The sequence below is a fragment of the Vespa crabro genome, chromosome 1 (genome assembly GCF_910589235.1).
Source record: "Vespa crabro chromosome 1, iyVesCrab1.2, whole genome shotgun sequence".
In the NCBI taxonomy this organism is placed as follows: domain Eukaryota; kingdom Metazoa; phylum Arthropoda; class Insecta; order Hymenoptera; family Vespidae; genus Vespa; species Vespa crabro.
In genome coordinates, this window is record NC_060955.1 from 8,352,721 (window position 1) to 8,375,083 (window position 22,363).

At 35.0% G+C, this 22,363-nt stretch overlaps 2 protein-coding genes across 7 annotated transcripts; one reads left to right on the forward strand and one right to left on the reverse strand.

The window, feature by feature from the left end:
• Window positions 1-1,938: 1,938 nt before the first annotated feature.
• Window positions 1,939-5,353, reverse strand: LOC124423845. 2 transcript variants are annotated; one of them, XM_046962116.1, is made up of 5 exons: window positions 5,018-5,337; window positions 4,700-4,847; window positions 4,519-4,610; window positions 4,114-4,264; window positions 1,939-4,049 (listed from the first exon to the last, which is right to left on the reverse strand). In XM_046962116.1, the coding sequence occupies exons 1-5, from the start codon at window positions 5,078-5,080 to the stop codon at window positions 3,832-3,834; spliced, it is 672 nt and encodes a 223-aa protein (XP_046818072.1). In that variant the 5' UTR covers window positions 5,081-5,337; the 3' UTR covers window positions 1,939-3,831. The 2 variants fall into 2 exon arrangements, with proteins under 2 accessions (XP_046818072.1, XP_046818081.1); XM_046962125.1 differs by having other exon boundaries at window positions 3,923-4,049; window positions 4,143-4,264; window positions 5,018-5,353.
• A 466-nt stretch (window positions 5,354-5,819) lies between these two features.
• LOC124423829 (probable ATP-dependent RNA helicase DDX31) lies at window positions 5,820-20,366 on the forward strand. 5 transcript variants are annotated; one of them, XM_046962078.1, is made up of 10 exons: window positions 5,820-6,027; window positions 6,106-6,984; window positions 7,062-7,328; window positions 7,423-7,643; window positions 7,722-8,334; window positions 8,411-8,641; window positions 11,452-11,794; window positions 15,607-15,808; window positions 17,672-17,809; window positions 18,171-20,366. In XM_046962078.1, the coding sequence occupies exons 1-9, from the start codon at window positions 5,959-5,961 to the stop codon at window positions 17,802-17,804; spliced, it is 2,958 nt and encodes a 985-aa protein (XP_046818034.1). In that variant the 5' UTR covers window positions 5,820-5,958; the 3' UTR covers window positions 17,805-17,809; window positions 18,171-20,366. The 5 variants fall into 5 exon arrangements, 3 of the variants coding, with proteins under 3 accessions (XP_046818034.1, XP_046818041.1, XP_046818050.1); XR_006942173.1 differs by lacking the exons at window positions 17,672-17,809; window positions 18,171-20,366 and adding an exon at window positions 11,875-12,129 and having other exon boundaries at window positions 15,607-15,739; XR_006942174.1 differs by lacking the exons at window positions 15,607-15,808; window positions 17,672-17,809; window positions 18,171-20,366 and adding exons at window positions 11,875-12,129; window positions 14,167-15,569.
• Window positions 20,367-22,363: the final 1,997 nt, after the last annotated feature.

A 22,363-nucleotide genomic window follows, 5' to 3' on the forward strand; every position in this document is an offset into this window, starting at 1 on the left:
TGTGCTTGTGTGCAGCATGTGGAATCAACCAAGAGAGTTTTTTTTTATTTACCTTAGCATTGAAAACAGGTATTTTCCAAGAAATTATATAAATTATATATACGTTTTAGAATTTATTTGTCGGTAGTATCCATGATCAAGTTTTTCATTTTCAATACTTTTTTTTAATCATTTTTCTTGAATTTCAGCTCTTTCAGAGATTGGTCAAATATTTTCAATGATTTTCCAATTATTTTATTTAATTTATTAATTACTTATATATATTTATTTTTATATTTACTCATATATTTATATTTTTAAATATTCATGGATGAAAATTATGCAAATTATTTTTTCAGGAAATATGCAAGAGAATGTATGATTAATAAAAATACATTCTCTCTCTCTCTCTCTCTCTCTCTCTTTCTCTCTTATTATCTGATTTATTAATCATATATGTTTCGACTCATGATGTAAAAAGCTATGTATGTGTAGTAAGAATCTATTTTAAGTACTTTCATTAAAAAATATCCATAAATCTATTTTTCTAATTCCGTTTAATAACATTTCTGATAGTTTATATCCATTTATATTTTAAATTATATATCATTTTTTAATAATAAATGAAAAAATTAATAATTTATTATCTCGCAATAAATTACTCGTAATATACACGTGTACTCTCATTATACACTGCGCATGCGCGGAAGAAATCGTTCAGCTGTTTTGACCGGTGCGACACCATCTTGTGTATTTCTATAACATATATTTTCCAATATAATTGGTGTACATGTATCACTTTTAAAAATCATTTCAAGAATTGTACTGTGCAATATTATTATTTTTTATTGCAGAATAGTAATTTTTCGTTTTCCAGATTTAATTAGCAATTAGTGTTCGCGTGTAAGAATGTTTTAGAATCAATAATTACTCTTAGTATATTTTTCATCTTCAACGAATTCAATCACATATACGGATCAACTAATATCTCAATGATGATCTACAAAGTGAACAAGTATTTCAGAGTCATCGTAGAACTTTTTAAATATTAAGTCAAAAAATTCAAGTCTCTCCATTATCCATCATGTCGAAGATGATTGGAAAGGATTAATGGTTGTAACTTTATTTTAAAAATTATTAAAGAGCATGAACGTGAGTAATTCTGTTTTAGATTTACTAGCGAGTGGTATATTTTTCTTTGTGAATGTTTTTTATCGTTTATCGATTTATATTAAATCAGGTCGGAGTCTGTTTTTCTAACGCGATCATATTAACGATTAATTATGAAAGTTTTATAAATGATTTAATTATTTGTGGTATTAGCGGAAGAATTATACATTAATCATCAAATTTTGAGAAAAGAACATTCAAATAAAATATAACGTGTTTTGCTTTTAACAATCAGAACGATTTAATATCTATTATACACTATTTTGCAGATTGATATAGTTTATTCGAGCGCATGGGTATTTATGTTTTCAATATTTCTTATTTCTATTTTATGATAATTCGTAAAAGTATAATTGTGATAACGATGCATATTAAGATACTTATGGTTCATTTTGCTATGTTCTAGTATGTTTATTTTAAGCTATAATAAATGTAACAATAACAATATATATACATGTATATATATATATATATATATATATATATATATATATATATAATTGTTATTGTAATAATATATATTGTTATAATAATAATTATATTAAATAAATATAACAGTATATACTTATAGTTATAGTTTTATATATATATATATATATAAATATAAATACATATAAATACATATATGTATAAATATATATATATATATATATATATATATATATATATATATATATATATATATTGATGATAATAAACGTAACATAGTAATAATTATAAAATATTGCACATATACTTTTATATGCCCGAAATGTAGAAATCTATGTAAAAATCATGAAATAGTTGTGATGCACTTTTTTGAAATATTTAATAACGAATCTATACATTATCTCACGAGTAGATCAGGGCAAAGCTACGATTGATTCCACCGTTGATCGATTTTAATCATTTCAAAGAAAAGTTCGACGTTTTTTAAATGGATGTGTATATGTAAACCTTTTTTAATTATAACAATAAATTGACTTCAATCAAATATAACAAAAATGTTACATATAGCTTATGTACTATTGCAGGAAATGTCGATTTTTTACTTTAAATTGAAAATTGTTAAAATAACGTCCATTTAATAATAAACACTTTTATATTTAAAATCGAAGAGAATCGATTCTATTTGATTTTTACATAACACTTTTGCAAAACATATAGGCGTATCTATTGTTATCGTGTAAGACACTCCCTACGGTCGTGTCTGAAAAGGGGTATATGGAAATAAAAGAGTCCCGCGAGAATGAGATTTCGCCGAGTACTTCGCTTTCGATCCACGAAAAAGCCAAGTTAGTTTTATTTTACAATCCATCGATTCCCACGATACGGAGGGGTGAGTATCGTGGCTTCGAGATCGAACGAAGAAGGATAAGAGGAAAAAGATGGTGGTGGAATCCTTCAGGAGTCTCTTGTAGAAGGGGGAATAGTACATAAGGGTCCTGAACCGTCGCCTGTCAACTAGTGTTTTAAAACTTTGCGACAGTCTACAAATTGACTCGCTCAGTTCTTTTTAAAAGCGGTACTGCAGTCGACCAATCAGAATGCGTATTTTTACCCTTCTCATACGTATAAAAATTCTTATGTATCTACAATACTACGTTAATCTTTTTCCTTTTAAAGATTTGAAGATCATTTTCTTTCAATTCGCATACACGTAAACATCAATGATAATAATTTCCATTTCGATGTATCTACGACGATTGAACGATCAAAGTAGCAAAGCAATGAAAGCATTCGACATAAATCGAAGTAAAAACCTTCCTCCGTCGACTATTGTCATCTCGATTATTATTCCTAAGTATATAACGAAAAGTTGACAAGAGTTTTGCTCGTTCAGTATACGAGATACACGCGTGTAGCCAGCAGTTCTGTTACTATGACTTCGAATATGCTTGCGTGAGATTTCAATCGCCTAAGTTTAAAAGTATTTCGACGTAAAGTGAGATCCATTTTTCATATTTCTCTATGCATAGCAATGTTCTCTCCCTCTCTCTCTCTCTCTCTTTCTCCTCTAGGGTCGAGGGACAGCTCCGCTTGATACACTCTATTAGTCGCATCTCCCAATTGATTTATCGTTTTACCCGCATTATTATACATTTTTCTTTTCTACTTTCCAGAAGGAGATCTATTCTGCGTACAAGAAAACGAAAAAGGAAGAGAGAGAGAAAGAGTGAAAGAGAAAAAAAATACAAGTAATCCATTGACTGAAAAGAAAAATATCAATGATTATTACGCGGTCTTAACTTTAGAAAATTTTACAAAAACTATCGTAAATGCAAGGGAAAAGAGAGAAATGGAACATCGGTTGTTCGCTACTTCGCTTATCGACAAACATTTTTCATTTTGAAATTAATTGAACGAAAATAATAATGGATCATCGATTTCTTTCATTAATTTTATCAATAAGTAATGAAGAAAAAAAAACAAAATAAGACGTTTATACAAATAAATACATGTTAATTCGTTCGATTTGAAACTCGCCAAATTTCAAGCACCATATATAAAAACGAAGAACTTTATAAAAAAGGAATTTTCGTTCTTATCTTAATTTCGTTCTTCATAATATAAAATTATTCTATCGTAAAACATAAACGATTTTTATCAGATGATTTCAATTTTTTACATATCCTACAAACCGAGTAACTTTATTGATGTTCGGCGACTCGATATGATGAATAATATAATCTCTTGTTCATTTCATTTCATGCTATTAGAGGTATCGTAAAAGGGTAAAGTGTTCGATGGTTGATAAGAAGATTGATTTGTCATGAAGCTCAGCGATACGTAGGAAGGTGATTTAGTTGTAACTTCATCAGTAAGATTTCCAGATATTTGTGAGATTTGTTGATTTTCTATGTTTTTGGACCATTCTCTGCGTGAACTTTGCACGACCATCCAGAAATATGCATTGAGTACTAACAATTAATGAAGGATACAATTAATCGTTATTAATAAAGAGTCAATATGAATAATACTTACGTAAATAAATGCAACAGAGTGGAATGTACCATGTCGATTTATCGAAAACATCGTATCGTTCGTGTATCAATTGAATACCTAGCGCCGTTGACTGATCTATTATGCTAACCATTTGCATATATAACCAAGGCACGGCATACTTAGATTTCCTCTGTAAACATAGGCGGAAGTTAGCAAGATCGTTAGCGAGTTTAGACGAGGTCGTTACGTGCCAAAAATATTCTATCGTGTAAAGAAACTATGTATTTGATCAATCTACACGTCATCCAAGGTTTCTTCTTTATTTTTCTTTTTTTTTCTTTTTTTTATTTATTTTTAGTTCTACTTATTACTTGTTATAAAAAGAAGGACAATGAACAAACAAGATATACTTTTTATGAAACCGTTTAGGATCAAAGTACTCACTGTGATCGATCCATACGTAAGATACGCGCTTGATATTAAAAACAACATGCTATATACGAAAATAGCATACGAACAAATGGCAATGACTTGAGCTGAAAATTATTTTATATAATTAATTATTATATCATCGAGAGAAATATTTATAATCAAAAATAAATTGTTCGAGATGAAAATTAATCACATTGTCTATCCAATCGAAAATATTTGAAAACAAGAGCCCAATGCAAGCCAATGGGAGCCCAGGATTCAACAGTTCCAAAGAAATCATGTTCGTGATTTCCAATAAAGAAATGACTCATGAAGACATTTATTATAAGTATCGAGAGAGCCTAAAGACAGATAATAATTGAAAGATATATTTATATTGAATAATATGTATTATTTTCAATAAAGAAAACAACGGGATACACATTTGTAACGTCTTCTACATTATTCTACATCGAGAATGTAATCGTTTTAAAATAAAAGAAAGAAAGAAACATAATTAGATTTTACGTACCAATGTATAAGTGCCGATAATTCTTGACGCTATGGATAACCCGATGCAACACAATGCACTCATAATGATGAAAATTGTTAGCTGCTTGAATTAAACGTTTAAGTTTACACCAACTAACGCTAACACGTTTCACAGTTGATTGATCCTTTTGTCATTTCAACAATCGACACTTGCTCGATAGTCGGTGAAAAAAGAAAAAAAAATGTAAACACACATGGCTCGAAGTAAACACACGTTTACTACAAAATGACGATCACTTTCTGCCTATATATATCTTTCGCACATTCGCAAAATATGTCTCTCGTTCTCTCTCTCTCTTTCTCTTTCTCTTTTTTTTTCTCTCTTTCTCTTTCTCTTTCTATTAGAAAAACAACTTTTAATGATTATATCTTTATGCTACTTATTTTCTTATGCACTTGGTATTTTTTTTGAAGATTTAAAAAACAAAATACTTGTTGACTTTCAAGCATACTGAGAAGAACGATCGAAACATTTTGCTAACATTAAACAATAAGGCGCGAATGTCGAACCTGTCGTGATTTTCAACTATCGTCTATATTTCTTACTATCGAAGTACCGTCTAATCGATCATGATGCATACTGTTATCTTTAACAACGACGACGTAGGTTTTTCTAGGCGACGATTCTGCTAAGCAATTGCGTAATTGTCGTGAATATATTTACACGACGTCGTAAAGATCAAAAGCGAGATAGAAGAAATATATGATTCGAGAAAATAAAAAGCGAGATAGTCGATAGTCTCGAACTCGTAAGTTCTTTTACGCATGCTTGTAGTGTCGCTGTCGTCGATGTATTCTTGTCAACACGTGACTGCTAAACGTGTTGTATGAAAGAGGTTATGTAGCTTCGTGTTGTTTTTAACGTGTATTTTATAAACGTGTGTTTATTCAATTGCCTTCTTTTTTTTATAAAATCGTCCAATGACTATACAGGAGATGGATATTTGTTTAAATATTTCGACGGAACCTGCTGCTGGAGTATCTGCCAATGTGAGTATTTAATTAAATTTAAGTTATTTTTATGTTTTTTGTATGCGAGTTTTACCAAAAAAAAATCTATATATTTAGACAAAAAGAAGGTCTATGTTGAAAAGTTCTGTTAAAAAATTAAAGAAAGTAGCGGTAGAAAAAAAAGAAAGTAAGAAGAGCAATAAGTTGCAAGGTGTTCCTTTTAGTCAAACCAAAGGAATCAAAAGAGTTAAACAAAAAGCATTGGCATCTATAGTCGCCAAGAAATTACAGCAAAATAATATACACAATAATTCGCAGAATACACAGAAACTATCTAATTTACGGATTCAATCCAAGAATAAAAACAATATATCTACAGCTGTAACAAATCAATTAGAAAGAGTACTTTCTGCATCAAATGTACAAAATACAGATACCAATGAAGTTGTAACAGAAATTGATGAGACAGAAAAGAATGTTATTAAAGAACCTATCATATCATTTGTTAAGCCTTCAAAAAAGTTACTGGGTAAGGCAATTGTAAAAAAAAGAAATATAAATGAGACTGGTTCGAAAAAGTCTTTGTCAGAAATATTTTCCAATCAAGTAATGACAAAAAATGTAGAATCAACTTCGTCAGATGTAATTTTAAATGTTAAAACAGATGAGAAAGATACAGTGCAGGTACCGTATGAACAATCTGCAATAGAACAATCTAGTAAAAGATTAGTTCCAATAAAGCGATTGAAAAAGTTAGATATAAATACTGATAATAGGAAAAAGAAACACCTTAAAAATATTACAGAACACAAAGCACAGAAAAATGAATCTTCTGATAAAACTTATAAAACTTATAAGAAACAAACTGGAAAAACATCATCTTTATTTAGAAATAATCCTGAAGTTCCAAATATTGGACAAAGATTTGTGAAACCAATTAGTGAAACAGTTTTCACAAAAACAAATTTTTCAGATTTTGATGTACATCCTTTTATGGTTGGTAATAATGTTAATAGAATGAAATTTTTAATTTTATGATAGAAATTTCTAACACCTGCTATATTTTTATTAAGGTATCAAATCTAGAACAAAATATGAACATTACTAAAATGACTACTGTGCAACAAATGACAATTCCTGAAATTTTTTCTGGGAGAGATGTTTTAATTAGGTCTCAAACTGGATCAGGTAAAACATTAGCTTATGCTATACCAATTGTTGAATGCTTACATAAGATAAGACCTAAATTAACAAGGAGTAGTGGATTAAGTGCATTAGTCGTTGTACCTACAAGAGAATTAGCTTTTCAAACTTATGAATGCTTTCTGAAATTAAGGAAAGTAAGTATTGGTACAAGCTTATTTTTTAAGATAGAAGTAAATTTTTATATTTGTTTAAAAATGTCTATCTATTTTGTTTGTTTTATTATCACAGCCATTTACATGGATTGTGCCAGGTTATTTAGTAGGTGGAGAAAAAAGAAAGGCAGAAAAAGCAAGGCTGAGGAAAGGTTGTAATATTTTGGTCGGTACTCCAGGTAGATTATTGGATCATATTAGACATACTGAAGCATTAAAATTAGATGATGTAAAACATTTTGTTTTGGATGAAGCTGATAGAATGTTAGATGCTGGATATGAGAAAGATATTGCGGGGTAAAATATTATTTTACGGAATAATTTTGTAGATATTAAAAAGTTTATAATGTTAACATTTTCAAATTATATTTTTAGCATAGTGGATGCTCTTAAAGGAATAATTATTAAATCAGATAACTTAGGTTATGATCCTATGGAAATGTTAAAACGAAATAGTAGAAAAGTTTTCACAGATGAAGAAACCACTCTTTCAGAAGAAAATCATAAGAAAGAACGAAGTTCCAATGATAATGAAATATCAAACTCTAAAACTGATAATAATGATATTAATAACAAAGAAGATGTAATTAGACAAGAATATCATTCGAATAGTGAAAGTGATTCAGAACAAAATGATTTTCCTATAAAATCAAAGAAAAAGAAAGAGAAGTTTCTTGCGAAACCTACAAAAAAGAAAGAAGAAGATTTAAAAACATCTCAAGAAGATCTCACGCAACTTCCTCCAAAAAGACAGACAATTCTTTTATCTGCAACATTAACTCAGGCTGTGGAAAAATTAGCCGGTCTAGCTATGCATAATCCAGTCTTTGTTGATGCTGCAAAAGAAAATCTAGTAACAATTGACGAAGACGAGGATCAGATTAACGAAGACTTTGTAGTTCCTCAAAGTGTGCGTCAGTATTATATAGTAACTCCACCAAAATTACGTATGGTCACTTTAAGCGCTTACATCATTGATAGATGCAAGGTAAACGTGAAATATTTTATATAAGTAAAATTTTTAAACATAATTTCTTATCAATATTCATTTCATCATTTGATAGCAATCTGGTCATAATAAAATGTTAGTATTTATGGCAACACAAGACATGGTTGATTACTATACAGAAATCTTATCTGCTGTCTTAACTAAACAGAGAGACGAGGAAGACGAAGATTCTGATCCTCTCATAAATGTGGAATTTTTAAAATTACACGGTAACATGAGCCAAAAGGAAAGAATGGAAGTTTTTAAAAACTTCAGGCTAACAAATAGCACCGTTCTGTTATGTACAGTAAGTGATATTTTATATCGTTATCTATTATCTAATATTTTTTATCATTATCTATTATTAATGATTGAGCTGGTAATTATGAAAAAAATCTAATAGGCCATATATTTTTCATTTTGAAATATTTAAAAAATTTTTAATTATTTAAAAATTAAATTTTTTAATTATATAATACCGAACAGGAGAAGTGTTTAATCTTTGAAAATAGTTTTTTTTTGTAATTAAAAAATGTTAAGAATAACGTGTGACAAAATATGTCTTTTAATATCTTAAATGACTTAGAAAAGTTTTATAATCAACAGTTTAATTAAGACCTGAAAAGGATAAGATTCGCGTCGATTTATTGCGCGTTTTAATTTGACGTCAACGTCGATCTTTGTCAATTGTACATCGAATATCCAAAAATCATTTGGATGAGATTGAAAGGCGACACGATCTCAACCGTAGCGATTAGTTTCGCGTAGTATGATTATGTATTAGGAGAATGACGGTGGTTTCGCCACCGCAGGAGTTAATACAAAATATCAGTGAAAGAAAAGGATCCAAAGAAAGAAAGAGCGGAAGAAAAGCCGTAGATACCCGTCGGCACTCCCAGAGCTGTAAATTATCTCGCGGCTTATTCTTTCAGGACGGAATTTAATATCTTTGGACCCACGCTGTGTCCGCAGGTTAAAAATTATGTGTACACACGAGGCCTTCGTAACGAGTATAATTATGATCGTTGGCTCGTTCTGTGTCAGTGATTTCTTTAACCGTTCTCCTGCTATATTAATCGGTAAATTCTCGTTTGCCAATAACGACCAACAGAAATTCCATCGCGAAACAGGACAAATCTAAAAAAAGTCAAATATGTTCATTAAAATCTTATTCGCCTTAATATTTCATAGAAAAGTATCATTTATATGACGAATTCGAATATACATATATAAATATGTTAATACATTATTTTTCGATCGATTAATCTCGCCTTAAACAAGTTAGATTAATTTCGTATTAGCAATGGATAAATTTTCTATACTTTCCAATGTCCATTACAATCTCTATCTATCCGTAATCGTCTACCAGTGAAAGTAGTGAATTTTATTTTTTTATTTACATAACCAAAATGCGCTATTTAGTCGATGAAGTTAGTGTATCTTATTAATTAAACGTACGACAAGTTACATTTTTACTATAAAATCTACTCAAGGTATTGAATGATTGTCATTATAAAAATTCAACTTGGTCACGCAACTTGGATGACGTTTTCACACCATGAGAATTAACTCGCTTGAATCAGGCAATCGTATCGTCGACTTTCGTTATCATCTTTTTCGTTCCCTCGTTAAATCCTATAGTGCGCGATTAAATATCAACCTGTTTTTAATTTTTTTAATCTTCGTTCTTAAGGACGTTTCTACTCTACTTGATTATTGAACGTGTAGGTCGTATAAGATCGGATATCTAGAAAATAAAGACGCGATTTCACATTTCGTCGGGATGGAACTTATGTTTGCTTTGTCCGACATTAAAAATTACGTGTCGACTTGGTCGACGGTTGCGGCACGAAATGCACGGTGGAGGACGATCGAAGCCGCCCACGTTTTATGGCGTCACTTCAACGGGGATTTTATGACAGTATTATTAATTTCTACGTTGAAAAGCCACGAGGGGCTCCGCGGTTGGAATGTTCCGCGGCTCTCAGCGGTGGTGAATCCGGATCCACCGAGTGATATATGATACGAGTGAGATGTTTTGAGTGGGTGATCTATTCTGGATATCCCTGGCCGCGATCGTGCTCCGACTCCTAAACGATCGTTTATCTTAATCGCCTTCATCGATCGCTGCTCTTCCTCAGCACCGGTTAAGCATCGGTAGATCGAGAACAGTGGCAAATAATATCTAGTTTGTTCGATCTCGATGAGTTTCAGGCACGTATATACGTGATTCGATTGGATCGTCAAACGGATTCGAACGAGTCTCGACGTCGATCTTTTATTTTTTTCTTTTTCTTTTTTTCTTTATTTTTTTTTTTTTTTCTTTAAAATTATCGATCGAACGTATATCGTGATAAATAGCATATAAGAAATAATCTCGAGGTAGTTTAATGAGAATTAATTCGGAATGCTAGAATAGACGAAGAAATATAAATTGACTGAAAGAATCAATTCAAATTCTTAATACACGAATGAAAGATGGCTGAGGGTAGAAAACGGTGTAGGTAGATACCTCTAGTTATATGTTATTTATTTCTCTATCGATAGCCGGAATTTTTTTCTCGTACTCCTTCACCCTGGCGCCTGACTCTGGCGCTGTCGGAGGCAAGCGCCAAATTAATTCGATGCAAAGACAAACAATAAATTTGTATCGTGCCGCGAGAGAATTTTCAACTTCACGACGTCCCTTTCTCGACTATAAGTATCGTTGGCTCGTGGTGGGCCAGAGTGGATTAGTCTTCAGGGCCGTCAACGAAGAACTCTACGTAGTCTACTACGGTAAATCATCGAGCAACCGAACGCCAAGAAATCAGGGCCGTGCTCAAACGTTCGCCGTTGGGGTTTCACAGCGGGCGCTCGCATATTCACCTTCGTACAAAACGAGAAATCGGTCCTCCGGTTTGTAAAGTATTTGTACTCGGCAGGTTGACTCCGTAAACGCCGTGGTGTCTCTTTGATTCTACGTTAAAGAACGAGACGTATTTGACATTCGACAGGCGAGCATTACGCGATTTATGACGGAGGGTAGATCACTTAGAATCTCTTACATCGACGTATTTACGTCCTCTCTTCTTCCCTTTCCCCGCAATGTTTTATTAATTTTTTATTTCGTATCAGGACGTCGCAGCGCGTGGATTGGATTTGCCGAAGGTGGATTGCGTTGTTCAATACACGGGGCCACTTTCAGCGAGGGATTACGTGCATCGAATTGGTCGAACGGCACGTGCTGGTTCTTCCGGATCAGCAGTTATTTTCCTTACACCGCCGGAAGTCGAATTCGTGCGAATGCTCGAGTCCAAGCGAATTCGGATCAATCAAATAAACATGGAGACAATATTAGGCAAATTAATAGGACCTTTATCGAAGCATTATTCCGTCCAAGAAGCTGCGATTGCTCTTCAAAGAGAGTTCGAAGCTTTGATTTTTGAGGATAGAAAACTTCATGATAAAGCATGCAAAGGTAAGTAGAATTCATTTCCTTTTTTTTTTTGTTTTCTTTTATTTTCTTTCTTGAACATAGATTAAAGTCTTTTACTCTAGCGAAGCGTAATCTTTGACCTAACAAAACTGGAAGGAAATTTTCGTAGAGGATAATCCGTAAGGTAGAAACGTAACGTGTCTACGTAACACGTAACAACTCACACGGTTGTCCGTTTAACACAATTTCCTTTATCTCTCTGTTCGCGGAACACGAGCTAGTGAAGAGGATCTACGAAGGATGAGGGAACACCTACTCTGATTCAGTTGGATTGGAACGAAAGCGAGCTGACTTCAGGGTAGAGTAAACCAATTCCAGTGAGCACCCTACTCGCATATAAAGTAACTCTTATACGACTACGCTATGGGGGGTTCGCTCTCCGTTACCACTCCCTTCCTCTGTCTCGGTCTCTTTTCGCTCTCTCCTGCCACTCAGATATTTACATAGTCTATAGACGAGGAGGGATGATCTTGTTTGCCATGCCATGCTTACTCTATTAGGGTTGTTACGAGAAAGAATTTACTGGCTGCAATAATAAATCCATTAAGATGCGACGATTCGAATTGGTTCGAAGGGAGAAAACTCAGCTCCCCTTTGCCGCATCGCTTTCCTCGCGAAACGAAGATGTTTCCTTCATTTTACTGCTTTAGCCTCTCTCTCTCTCTATTTCTTTCTCTCTCTCTCTCTCTCCCTCTCTCTCTCCTTCCCTCTCCCTCTCTCTTTCTCTCTCTCTCTTTCTCTCTCTCTATCTCTATCTCTTTCTCTCTCTCTCTCTCTCTCTCTCTTTTTTTCTTCATCTACATTTTTATCGATGAACATTACTTGCAAATATCGGTCATCTTCGAAAGAAGCATTTTCATATTAGAAAGTATATGTCGCATCAACGAACTTAATCGGCTCAACGATGAAGCTTTCCAAGAAAAGAACGTGTCGAAGAGCCATAAATCTTACTGCTTGGCTTTCGAGCTTCAAACTTGTTCAGCATCAAGCGTGGCTTTACACGAAGGTTAGCCACGGTTTTTGAGCGCTTAGCCATTCCGGACTTGAGTGACGGTACACAGCTAACCACTTGACCGTTCCTACGCACGTACCGGTGATTGATAGATTAATTGCCACGTTACTCTCGACCTCTAGCATTGCACTTTTCGCGCGTAGCTTGCTTTCATCGGAAGAGAGTGAATCTGAGAAAGAGGGAAAGAAGGAAAGAGGGAGAGGGAAAGAGAGAGAGGGGAAGAAAAATTGGAAATTAATTATTTAACGATTTCTTTGAACTCATATTCCCAACGTCGTTTTCTATATTTTATTAGATATTGATTTGCAATCAAACAAAACAAAAAAAAAATAAGAAGAAAAATGCATCGACGCTCGAATCGAAGAAAAGACAAAAAAAGATAAAGCGATAAAAAAGAGTACAAAAACGGATATGAAGTAAAGAATAATGGTGTAGCATGACCATTTCCTAGCTTTCTCCTATGTTACCTCCGAATTTATTTAATTCCTGACTAAGGCCGAGGTGAAGGCTAGCACGCGGGGAAGTGGAAATCTCACTAATTCGTAACATTATCACCCCAATAGAGCCGAACGGCCCTCAATAGCGAGAACAACCCCCTGTGTTCTCAACCCTCGCCACTAAGCTAAGGGATTCATCCATTCCGTCCCGCATATATATCTCACCCCCTTCTAATAGTGGTACTCAAGCTACACCCTCTTCGAAATAACTCCTATTTCAACTTTTTTACGAATGTTTTCTAAAGTTCATAAATAATCATTTATTGGTTTTGATAATTATGATAGATCATTAATAGTTTCTTTTTAATATCTTTATAAAATCGAAGAGGTCAATGTAATTGATTTAATTGATTAATCACGTTCAATAATTGATGTCATTTTATGATTTGTGATTACAATTTTCATTGACAAAATTCGATATTCGTTCTTATGATCGAATAACTCTAGAAGTATATATATGTAAGTACATGTTTGGGTGCTTTTGAGTTAGATCGAATTCACTGTACGCAGTCTATGCGCCTTTCAGAGGGGGTGGCCGACACAATCCAACCACTGAATGTGGCTTCCGCCAAAACCACTTACGCTTTGTGGTGAGAGACTCTTAACAATACGATACAGGATACAAATACAATAAGACGCAGTTACATCACTTAGGAACAAAGCCACCCTGCACGGCGGTCGCTCTTACGTTCACCCCTCTCACTTTTACATCCTTCTCACTCTTTCTCTCTCTCTCTCTCTCTCTTTCTCTCTCTCTCTCTTTCTCTCTCTCTCTCTCTCTCTCTTTCTGCCTCTATCTCTTTCTCTCTCTCTCTCTCTCTCTCTCTCTTTCTTTCTCTTCTCAGTGCCGCCGCATCGTAAGATTTATGCGCTAAATGGAGAAAAACATTTCTCCCTTTTCAACGTCGACTTCGAACGTGGAGAAAGATCTTTCTACTCGGTTTCTTATGTACGGAAGAGACAAGTCAAGGCAGAAAGCAGGAGGAAATCAGAGCGGAAAACGTCGAGGCATAAGGTCTCCCTCGGCAAATTATCAGAATTAAAATCTTTATAAACCAATTTTTATTTGTGTTTAATCAAAAATTATATATAATGCGAAATTTATAGTATAACTTACATTAATATAATTAATATAATAATATTTAGTATAGATGTTATATAATTAGATTGAAACAAAAGTTCGTAGCGTTTTTAATATATCACCTATTGGAAAATGCTATGAACTTTTGTTCTAATATAATACTAGAATGTAGAAAAATAAATAGAGCATATAATAATATTTAGCATATATTATAATATGATATACTAATAACTATATTAATATTATAATACAATTATATTCTATTATTAATTGCAAGTATAATTTATACTTAGCAAACAGTAACTTTCGGGATATGAACTAATTAATATTTTTGTGAACAAAACAAAATAAAAGCAGAATTAAAAAATACAGTCATATTTACGCGTTACATCAAAGTTATTTGACGATAAAAGCGTTTTGGTCCTCACAAAAAGATATTTTTAATAATATCAAGTAAATTTTTAAGGAAATATCTATAAAATTCTTGTAAGAAAAATTATTTTCTGATTCGAAGAATACTATTTAACTTCACGAGTCGATTGGTCTTTTTTCTTTTTTATTTCAAAAAGTCGAACGGTCGAAGAGACTTTACAGTGAAAAGATTTTCGCACGGAACGACAGAGTAACAGCGTACTCGCACATGTCGAATTCTCTCAGGACCAGAGAACCCCAGGATTTCTCACCCGTGTACGGAAGCTAGAGATGCGAAGAGAGAGAGAGAGAGAGTGTGAAAGAGAAGTGAGAGAGGGGATGACTATTAGCTACAGCACTTGACTCGCCCCTGTTAATGCTCCGTAATAGCTCGCGGCAGGACACACGTATACCCCATAGAATCGTATACTAGTCCAGCCCCGTCGTCTTAATGGAACCACGATTAATACGAGTGTATTAGGTATATGCGGTATAAGCAATCATTACATCGAAATTGTATGTATGTTCATAATGTACGACTAACATAAGTTTAACAGTTTTCGAAAACGTGTTAATGTAACGTATTTTGAAATCATATAAAAGCATATGAAATTATTCAAGAACAGAGAGACAAAGAAATATAGACGGAAATACTTTATAAATTTTTTTTATGTTTACACAAAGTTCCGTAGAATTAGACTAAGTTAAAATTAATGAATTATTGCGATATTTAAAATTTATTAAACCTATAAAAATAACGAATGTTTTATGTATTGGAATATTGTTTTATTAGCATACGTTTCCTGGATTCGTTTCTACTCGACTTATCCACACAAATTGCGAGAGTTTTTCAATCGAAAGGAGCTTCATTTGGGTCATTATGCGAAGAGTTTTGGCTTGAGTGATCGGCCTCAGCGAATCGGTGGAATCGGGAAGAAGTTGCGCGAGCAAGAAAACATTAAAGTCAAGCACAACAACAGGCTTACGATCGATCGGTAAGTATACGAATAGATTGAATTAATTTTTTTTTTGTTCCTTGGAATGATACACTTGGTTAATTTTTTAATTAAGTAACGCAGCCGTCGATGAGGGAGTGCATGTTGAGTTTGTAATTAGATTTGTTCTTTGCTGGTCATAACCGTTAGCATTTCATCGCGAACAATTGCGAGTAACATCCTACGGCGTGTGGAGACGATAGCAATGGTATTAATGACGGATTCACGCGTGGCTTAGCGCGCTAACCGCGATGTACGTAGTGTGAGTGAGTAATAGAGAGAGATGGAGAGCAAATATGTCGGCGTGTGCGACACGTAGAACGCGTACGCATAACGCGGACGGCGGTCCGTGGCTCCTAGAGAGAGGTTGCTCACGTCAAAACTGTCGCGTTCTGTCATCCGTCATGTACAGAGAACGGACGGACGTGTTCTACGGTGGCTGCCAGGCCATAAGCCATACGCCTCTCATCGTGCTTGTCCTCGCTATTTCGTCTCTCCCCCGCGATATCTCCGTTATTCTCGAATCTCCACACTCTATTTCTCTCTCTCTCTCTCCTCTCTCTCTCTCTCTCTCTCTCTCTCTTTTCCACAACTGTATGCGTTTGGTATAACGTTCGGCCGGCTTTTGCCCTTCTCCTCCAAGCTTCTCTATCCTCATATCCTTGTTTCTCTTTCATTCCCTCTCTATCTGTCGCTCTATTGTTCATAATTATACAATACGGCTATTAAACAGACTGATGCGACCACCGCTTCCGGTCGGCCGTGCTTCTGCCATTTACGGAAATCACGGAATCCGCCTTTCCACCTCTACGGAACTCTTTCATCCACCACTTAACGACTCGTGATCTAAATTCTCTATTTCTCCTTCTTTCCTTCTCTCTCTCTCTCTCTCTCTCTCTCTCTCTCTCTCTCTCTCTCTCTCTCTCTCTCTCTCTCTCTCTCTCTCTCTCTCTATCTATCTTTCTCTCTCACACTCTCCTTATCGATATCTTTCTCAAACGATACATGAATCGCTGATCTTTTTTGTGAAGGATATTCGCATTAACGTGTTTAATGTATTTTCAATGGGCGTGCTTTTGGTACGCAGCAAGTACCCTCCGGCCAGCTAGAAAGAGAGAGAAAGAGAGAATGAGAGAGAGAAAGAGAGCCAAGTCAGTTTTAATGGGTGAAAGGCGGGCACCAAGCCGACGGTCCAATGAATCGAGAGACCCCACGGTATACGCCTCTGTGGCTACGATTACGCTCGTTTCTGCGCTCGCGCGCACCTCTCCCTAACTATAGAAGCGACAATATCGTATATAGTATGCGTTCTTATTCGTATGCTTTTACGTCCGTATTCGTGAGTCCTCTTCATCGTCGGGTTTAAATAGACCGTCTCCTTTATGACACGATCAATCCTAATAGAGGACGAGTTCTGTTTCACTTTCGTATCGGTTTTATGTTTGGTTTTAGATTCATTGTCCGACAAGATGGGCGATGATCTTTTCTATATACATCTACTACTTTTCTTTGAAATATTTAAGAATTCACGGTCACGGTACGTCGAGTTTAGAAAGAAATGGTGACGAACGCGAAATTCGGCACGGCAGTTGAAAGGAGAACCTTCCTCTCTATCTTTTTCTTCCTTTCTCTCTTTTATATTATTTTTTTGTTAGACCACTGTCTCCAACTTGCGAACAAAAAGGAAGAAGTTAATCCTTGCTTTTTAAAGTGAATCCCACTTCTTTCTTTTCTTTTTTTCTTTTTATCAATTTTCGATTACCTCGCGCTGTCCTCGCCACATGTCTTTTACATCGAATTACCGAAAATTGTGGGTTAGCCGTAATATGACGATTAAGGGCCGTTATCCGTGATTGTTTTCAGACCTGATCGGAAGATACAAGAGAAACAAGATGGCGTCTATCATAAGACGGGAGCTCTGAAGAAAGTAAGGATGTTGAACGTATCCGAATACGACAGCGGTCTTCCAGCTCTCAAAAAACCGAAGAAAACTTGAATCTTGTATAATATTATCTTTTTATTATTTATTATTATTTTTTTATTTATCATATTATTTCCAACAAATGTTAAATACTATTTAAATATTTGAATCGTGAATATTATTTTGTATGATATATCGTGTTAACGTAATGTAAGTCATAAGACTCTTCCGACGGTTTTCGCATTAAGAGGAAATTCATTTGGACGATGTATCAAAAGCTGTGAGAAGCAGCCTGTAACATTGTAAATGAATCGCTCCCCGAGGCATTAATTACAAAAATAGAATCTATCAACGTGTACCCTCCTCGCAATATGATTATAACTTTAAGAGACTCTAGTACTTTCAGTCTAGCACGTAGAGTAGAATAACGTATAATCATAGGACGAAAGTACGCGGTATGGAAGAATGGACGTTCTGAGAATAGGAAGGAAAAGGGGGAAAGGAGAAAGAGAAAGAAGAAGAGGAGGAAAAGGAGGAGGAGGAGGAGGAAGAGGAGGAGGACACGGTACATACAGTTACAAGAGAGAGGAGGCAGACTCAAGAGAGAGGATCGTCGAGTTACGAAAAGATGGCGGAAGAAGAAGAAGAAGAAGACTAAGACGAAGAAGAGGGAACGTCGGTACGAGAGGGGAATATGATTAATACTCGGGCATTATTTTGAGATTTTTTGCAGGGCGATCCAGGGGCGCAAATTGCTTGCAAATAAAGGCGGCATCGGGTGCGGACTATCGCCGCCGGTAGGAGAGAAAGAAGGAGAAGGAAGACGAAGAGGAAAGGGCCGAAGGTGAGAAGAGCGAAGAAACAGAGTAAGAAGAAGAATAGAGTAGGAGTAGGAGGTAGAGAAGGAGTATGAGGATAAGGAGAAGAGCGAGAGAGGAGGGAGCTTAATTTAATTTAATTATGCCTTCTTTTTTCGCTACCAACGCGTTGGAAGATAGATGAGGAGAGCCGTGGAATCGTGCTCTCGAGATGGCACGTCGCGTTCATGGCACGATTTTCGTTGCGACGATTATTATTCGCCCATCCTTCGAACTTTCCTTCTTATTCGCGCGCATCAAATTAGCGGTCATTATCGTCTCTGGATCGTTCCATTGTTGGAACGAAATCTCTCAATGTTCCTTACATTTCTCATTCTCCTTCTCTCTCTCTCTCTCTCTCTCTCTCTCTCTCTCTCTCTCTCTCTATCTCTTTCTTTCTTTCTCTCTCGTCTTTCATACCGAAGCTTTCTGCACTGTTGCGTAAAGTGTCTTTGAGAAAAATTCGCAGCCGTTAGTTGTAAGCAGTGATCGATCGTCCTCAGGAGAAAGGTTACGAAAATCCATTTATTTATTTATCTCGCGATATTTCCGCGTGATTCGTAAGAATATTCGTAGAAGGAGAGGAAGGGGAAAAAAGAGAAAAAAGAATCGAAAATCAATTTAATCGTACTACGACGTTCTTTTCTTCGTTTTCATTTTTGTTTTCTTCTTTTTCTTTTTCTTCGTCGACATCGTCTCCGTCGTCGTCGTCGTCGTTGTCGTCGTCGTCGTCGATGCATTTTCGAAACCCACCCAAGTGGTCATCTGCGCGGCACGGAGGCATTAGAGAAGCGAAGAGTGCGATATTTATTCGTAATGCGCATCGCGATTCGTCGTGGCTCTCGGCATCGGTCATAGTCATCGCGTGTTCGAAGCTCCATGCGCGCGTGCACGTTCGAAAGAGCGAGAGAGATGGGGGTGGAAGAGTAAGGAAGAGAGCATAATGAACCGTACGATTAGGATATCCCGTTGGCTCGTTCGAATCTCCGTATTCGTTATTCGAGGAGCAATCGTGGATTATTTTGAAAGAATAAAAGAGAGAAAATACTCCTCATTATTCGTGAAATATTCGCAGCTTATGCCCGATTAACACGTTTAATATCGTGTGGGCCACCGGTGACATACGCCGGATTCTTCAATACGGTCAGTTTTTGATTATTTTATGTAAAATGATCATAATTATTATGTATAATAATACGATTTTCATAGAGTGTCAGTTTACACAAGGGAGCAGTGTACTGTTTATTATTTTGAAGTTATCAATTATGTCTTTTTAATTACATTTATTTTTTCTTATTGCTATACGGCTTTTACAATCGTATAACCTTCTCAAACACGATATAAATAACAAATGAAATGAGTAAAAAAATTATCGACAAATGATACTGATTCCAAAATATAGAATAACGATAAATTATCATGTCGGAACACTTGACATGCATATCCTTGGTAATCCATTGGACTTTCAAGGGTCATTAATTATTATATGGAATATTTACCCTTAAGAAATCCATCGGATAATCGCTAATGAATAAAAAGGGAAATATTTTTCAATTAATTTTAAATAATTTTATATTTTATGTTTATGGCGCATATTATATATTACATCTTTCTCTATATATTAATTATTTTTTTGGTTCCATAAATATAATTCGTGTTTTACAAGCATTTACAATAAGTGCAATGACGTTGGGTGTTCATGGCCTACACGTTCTTAATGTGAAAATAGCTCGGCATTCAACATGTTAAAATACGGCGAAATAAAAATGGTCTCCCTATCTATCTATCTCTTCCTTTCTAATTTCCTTCGTTCGTCATCTCTTATTTCTTTTTTCTGTTTCTTCTTTCTTTTTTTGTATTTTTTTTCTCCTTTTATTTTTTTTTAATTTTTTTTTTTTTAACACATATCCACCTTCACGGGGTATGCACGACCGGCCTCGATTTCTTTCTAACACCGCGACGTATAAAAACGTAAGCACTTACAAGAGGAGTCGATTATTCCAGGTGATTACCGATTTCCGACCAGTTAACGACTTTTTCGATCGTTTACATTGGCCGCCGCGCTCCGGCGCTTATTACGAGTCATTACCGTGAATATCTCGCTCGTTGCCTTTGGATTTCACGCCTCGAATCGGCATCGATCCGCCGCGTCGGCTGCGTCGTAAGCCTCGAAAATTGAGGTCGAAAGATTCCTGAGGTCTCTTCTTTTCTCTCTCGCTCTTCCCCTCCCCCTCACTCTCCCTCTCTCGATATGTATAAGCATAAGCGTGCGCACGTATGATGAATCGCAAGTCTCGAGAAAATTCCAATGATACTTCTGCAAAAAAGCCGCCTTTCGCGATTCTTTTTAATTCCTATTATTCTATACTCGATCGATTGAAATCCATCGCGGATACGTATTAAAAATCCAGCTGATCGACGGCTTTCGTAAAAGTAAAGAGTAGCATGAAAACCGTTTTATTGACCTCGCGTGTGAAGAAGCCATAGACCTATCACACCCTTCACGTTTACTCTTTTACTTCTCTCACTCTTCCTCGGACCTCGTTATTTTCGCGTTTATACGTCACATTACAACGTGGACATTTCAACGTTACATACGTTTTTTTTTTACGTTATGACGGAGAACGACGCAGGGAGCATAAAATTTGTGGGGGCAAAACTCCTTTGTTCCAATATGGCGACGTATTAATCTCAAACTAATCTCATCGAACGACATCAAGGACGTATTCGAATTTTTATAAAAATCGACGTTTTGACCAAGAAAATTGTGATTTCTTTCTTTCTAGATTGAAATCTTAATAGAAAAAAAGAAAAAAAAAGAAAAAATATATGTATATGTATCCTTTTCTTTTGACGAAGTTTTCCAAGTTTTCCAGGTTTAAATTTCGCGCGTGCATAGATTTAGTCAAGTAATGAAAATCCATGTAGAGACTTGAGAGCTGGGTTAAACAAAATATATGATTTCTCGTGCATTAGCCCGTTAACGCGGTTCATCGCGATAAGTAACAAGCCTGTAAACTGCTTTCACCGATGCGACGCAGGGTTTGGACTGGACTGTGTTGCGCACGATTTTCTTGCGCTGCCGACACCAACGCGAATGCTACGGATACAAACGATAATGGCGAATGGCCATATAACAACGAGGTGAGTGCGCGAGCGGTTACTTAACGCTCATTATAATTAACACGCTTGATGCGTTAACTTTCCCAGGAGAAAAGCGAGAATAATGTGCCGTTCGTAATCGCCTCCATGTACGCATTTAACGTTATCGTTTCCTTGATAGATTTATACTTTGTTTCTACTTCTATTTCTTTTCTTCTTCGTGAATTATACAAAGCAATTCTATAATTGTATACTCCTTTGCTTCTTGCGAAAAGTTTGAATTCGAAATTCATCGAGGAAGCGAGAAAGCGATTAATTTAAAAAATGAAAAATATACTAATTTGCAAAATTAATCGAATATGTATATTTCCCTATTGGAAAAATTTCCCTATGTAAAAATCGTTGCTTCTTCTATTAGCAATATAATCGAAGTTAATTCTTAAAAATCTTTAATCCTTTATAATCTCATGTAACTTTATATGAGTCAAACGTTTCTATTTCTGTATTTATTTAAGTTTTATTTCATATTATTAATACAATTTCATATTATTGTTAATTCATATCCGAAGTTATTCATGTTTTTTAAATATATATTATATTTAGTGGATACAGTTTAATATTTCTAGTATTAATAATACTATCATTTTTAGACTTTATAATATCTCTGTAGAAATG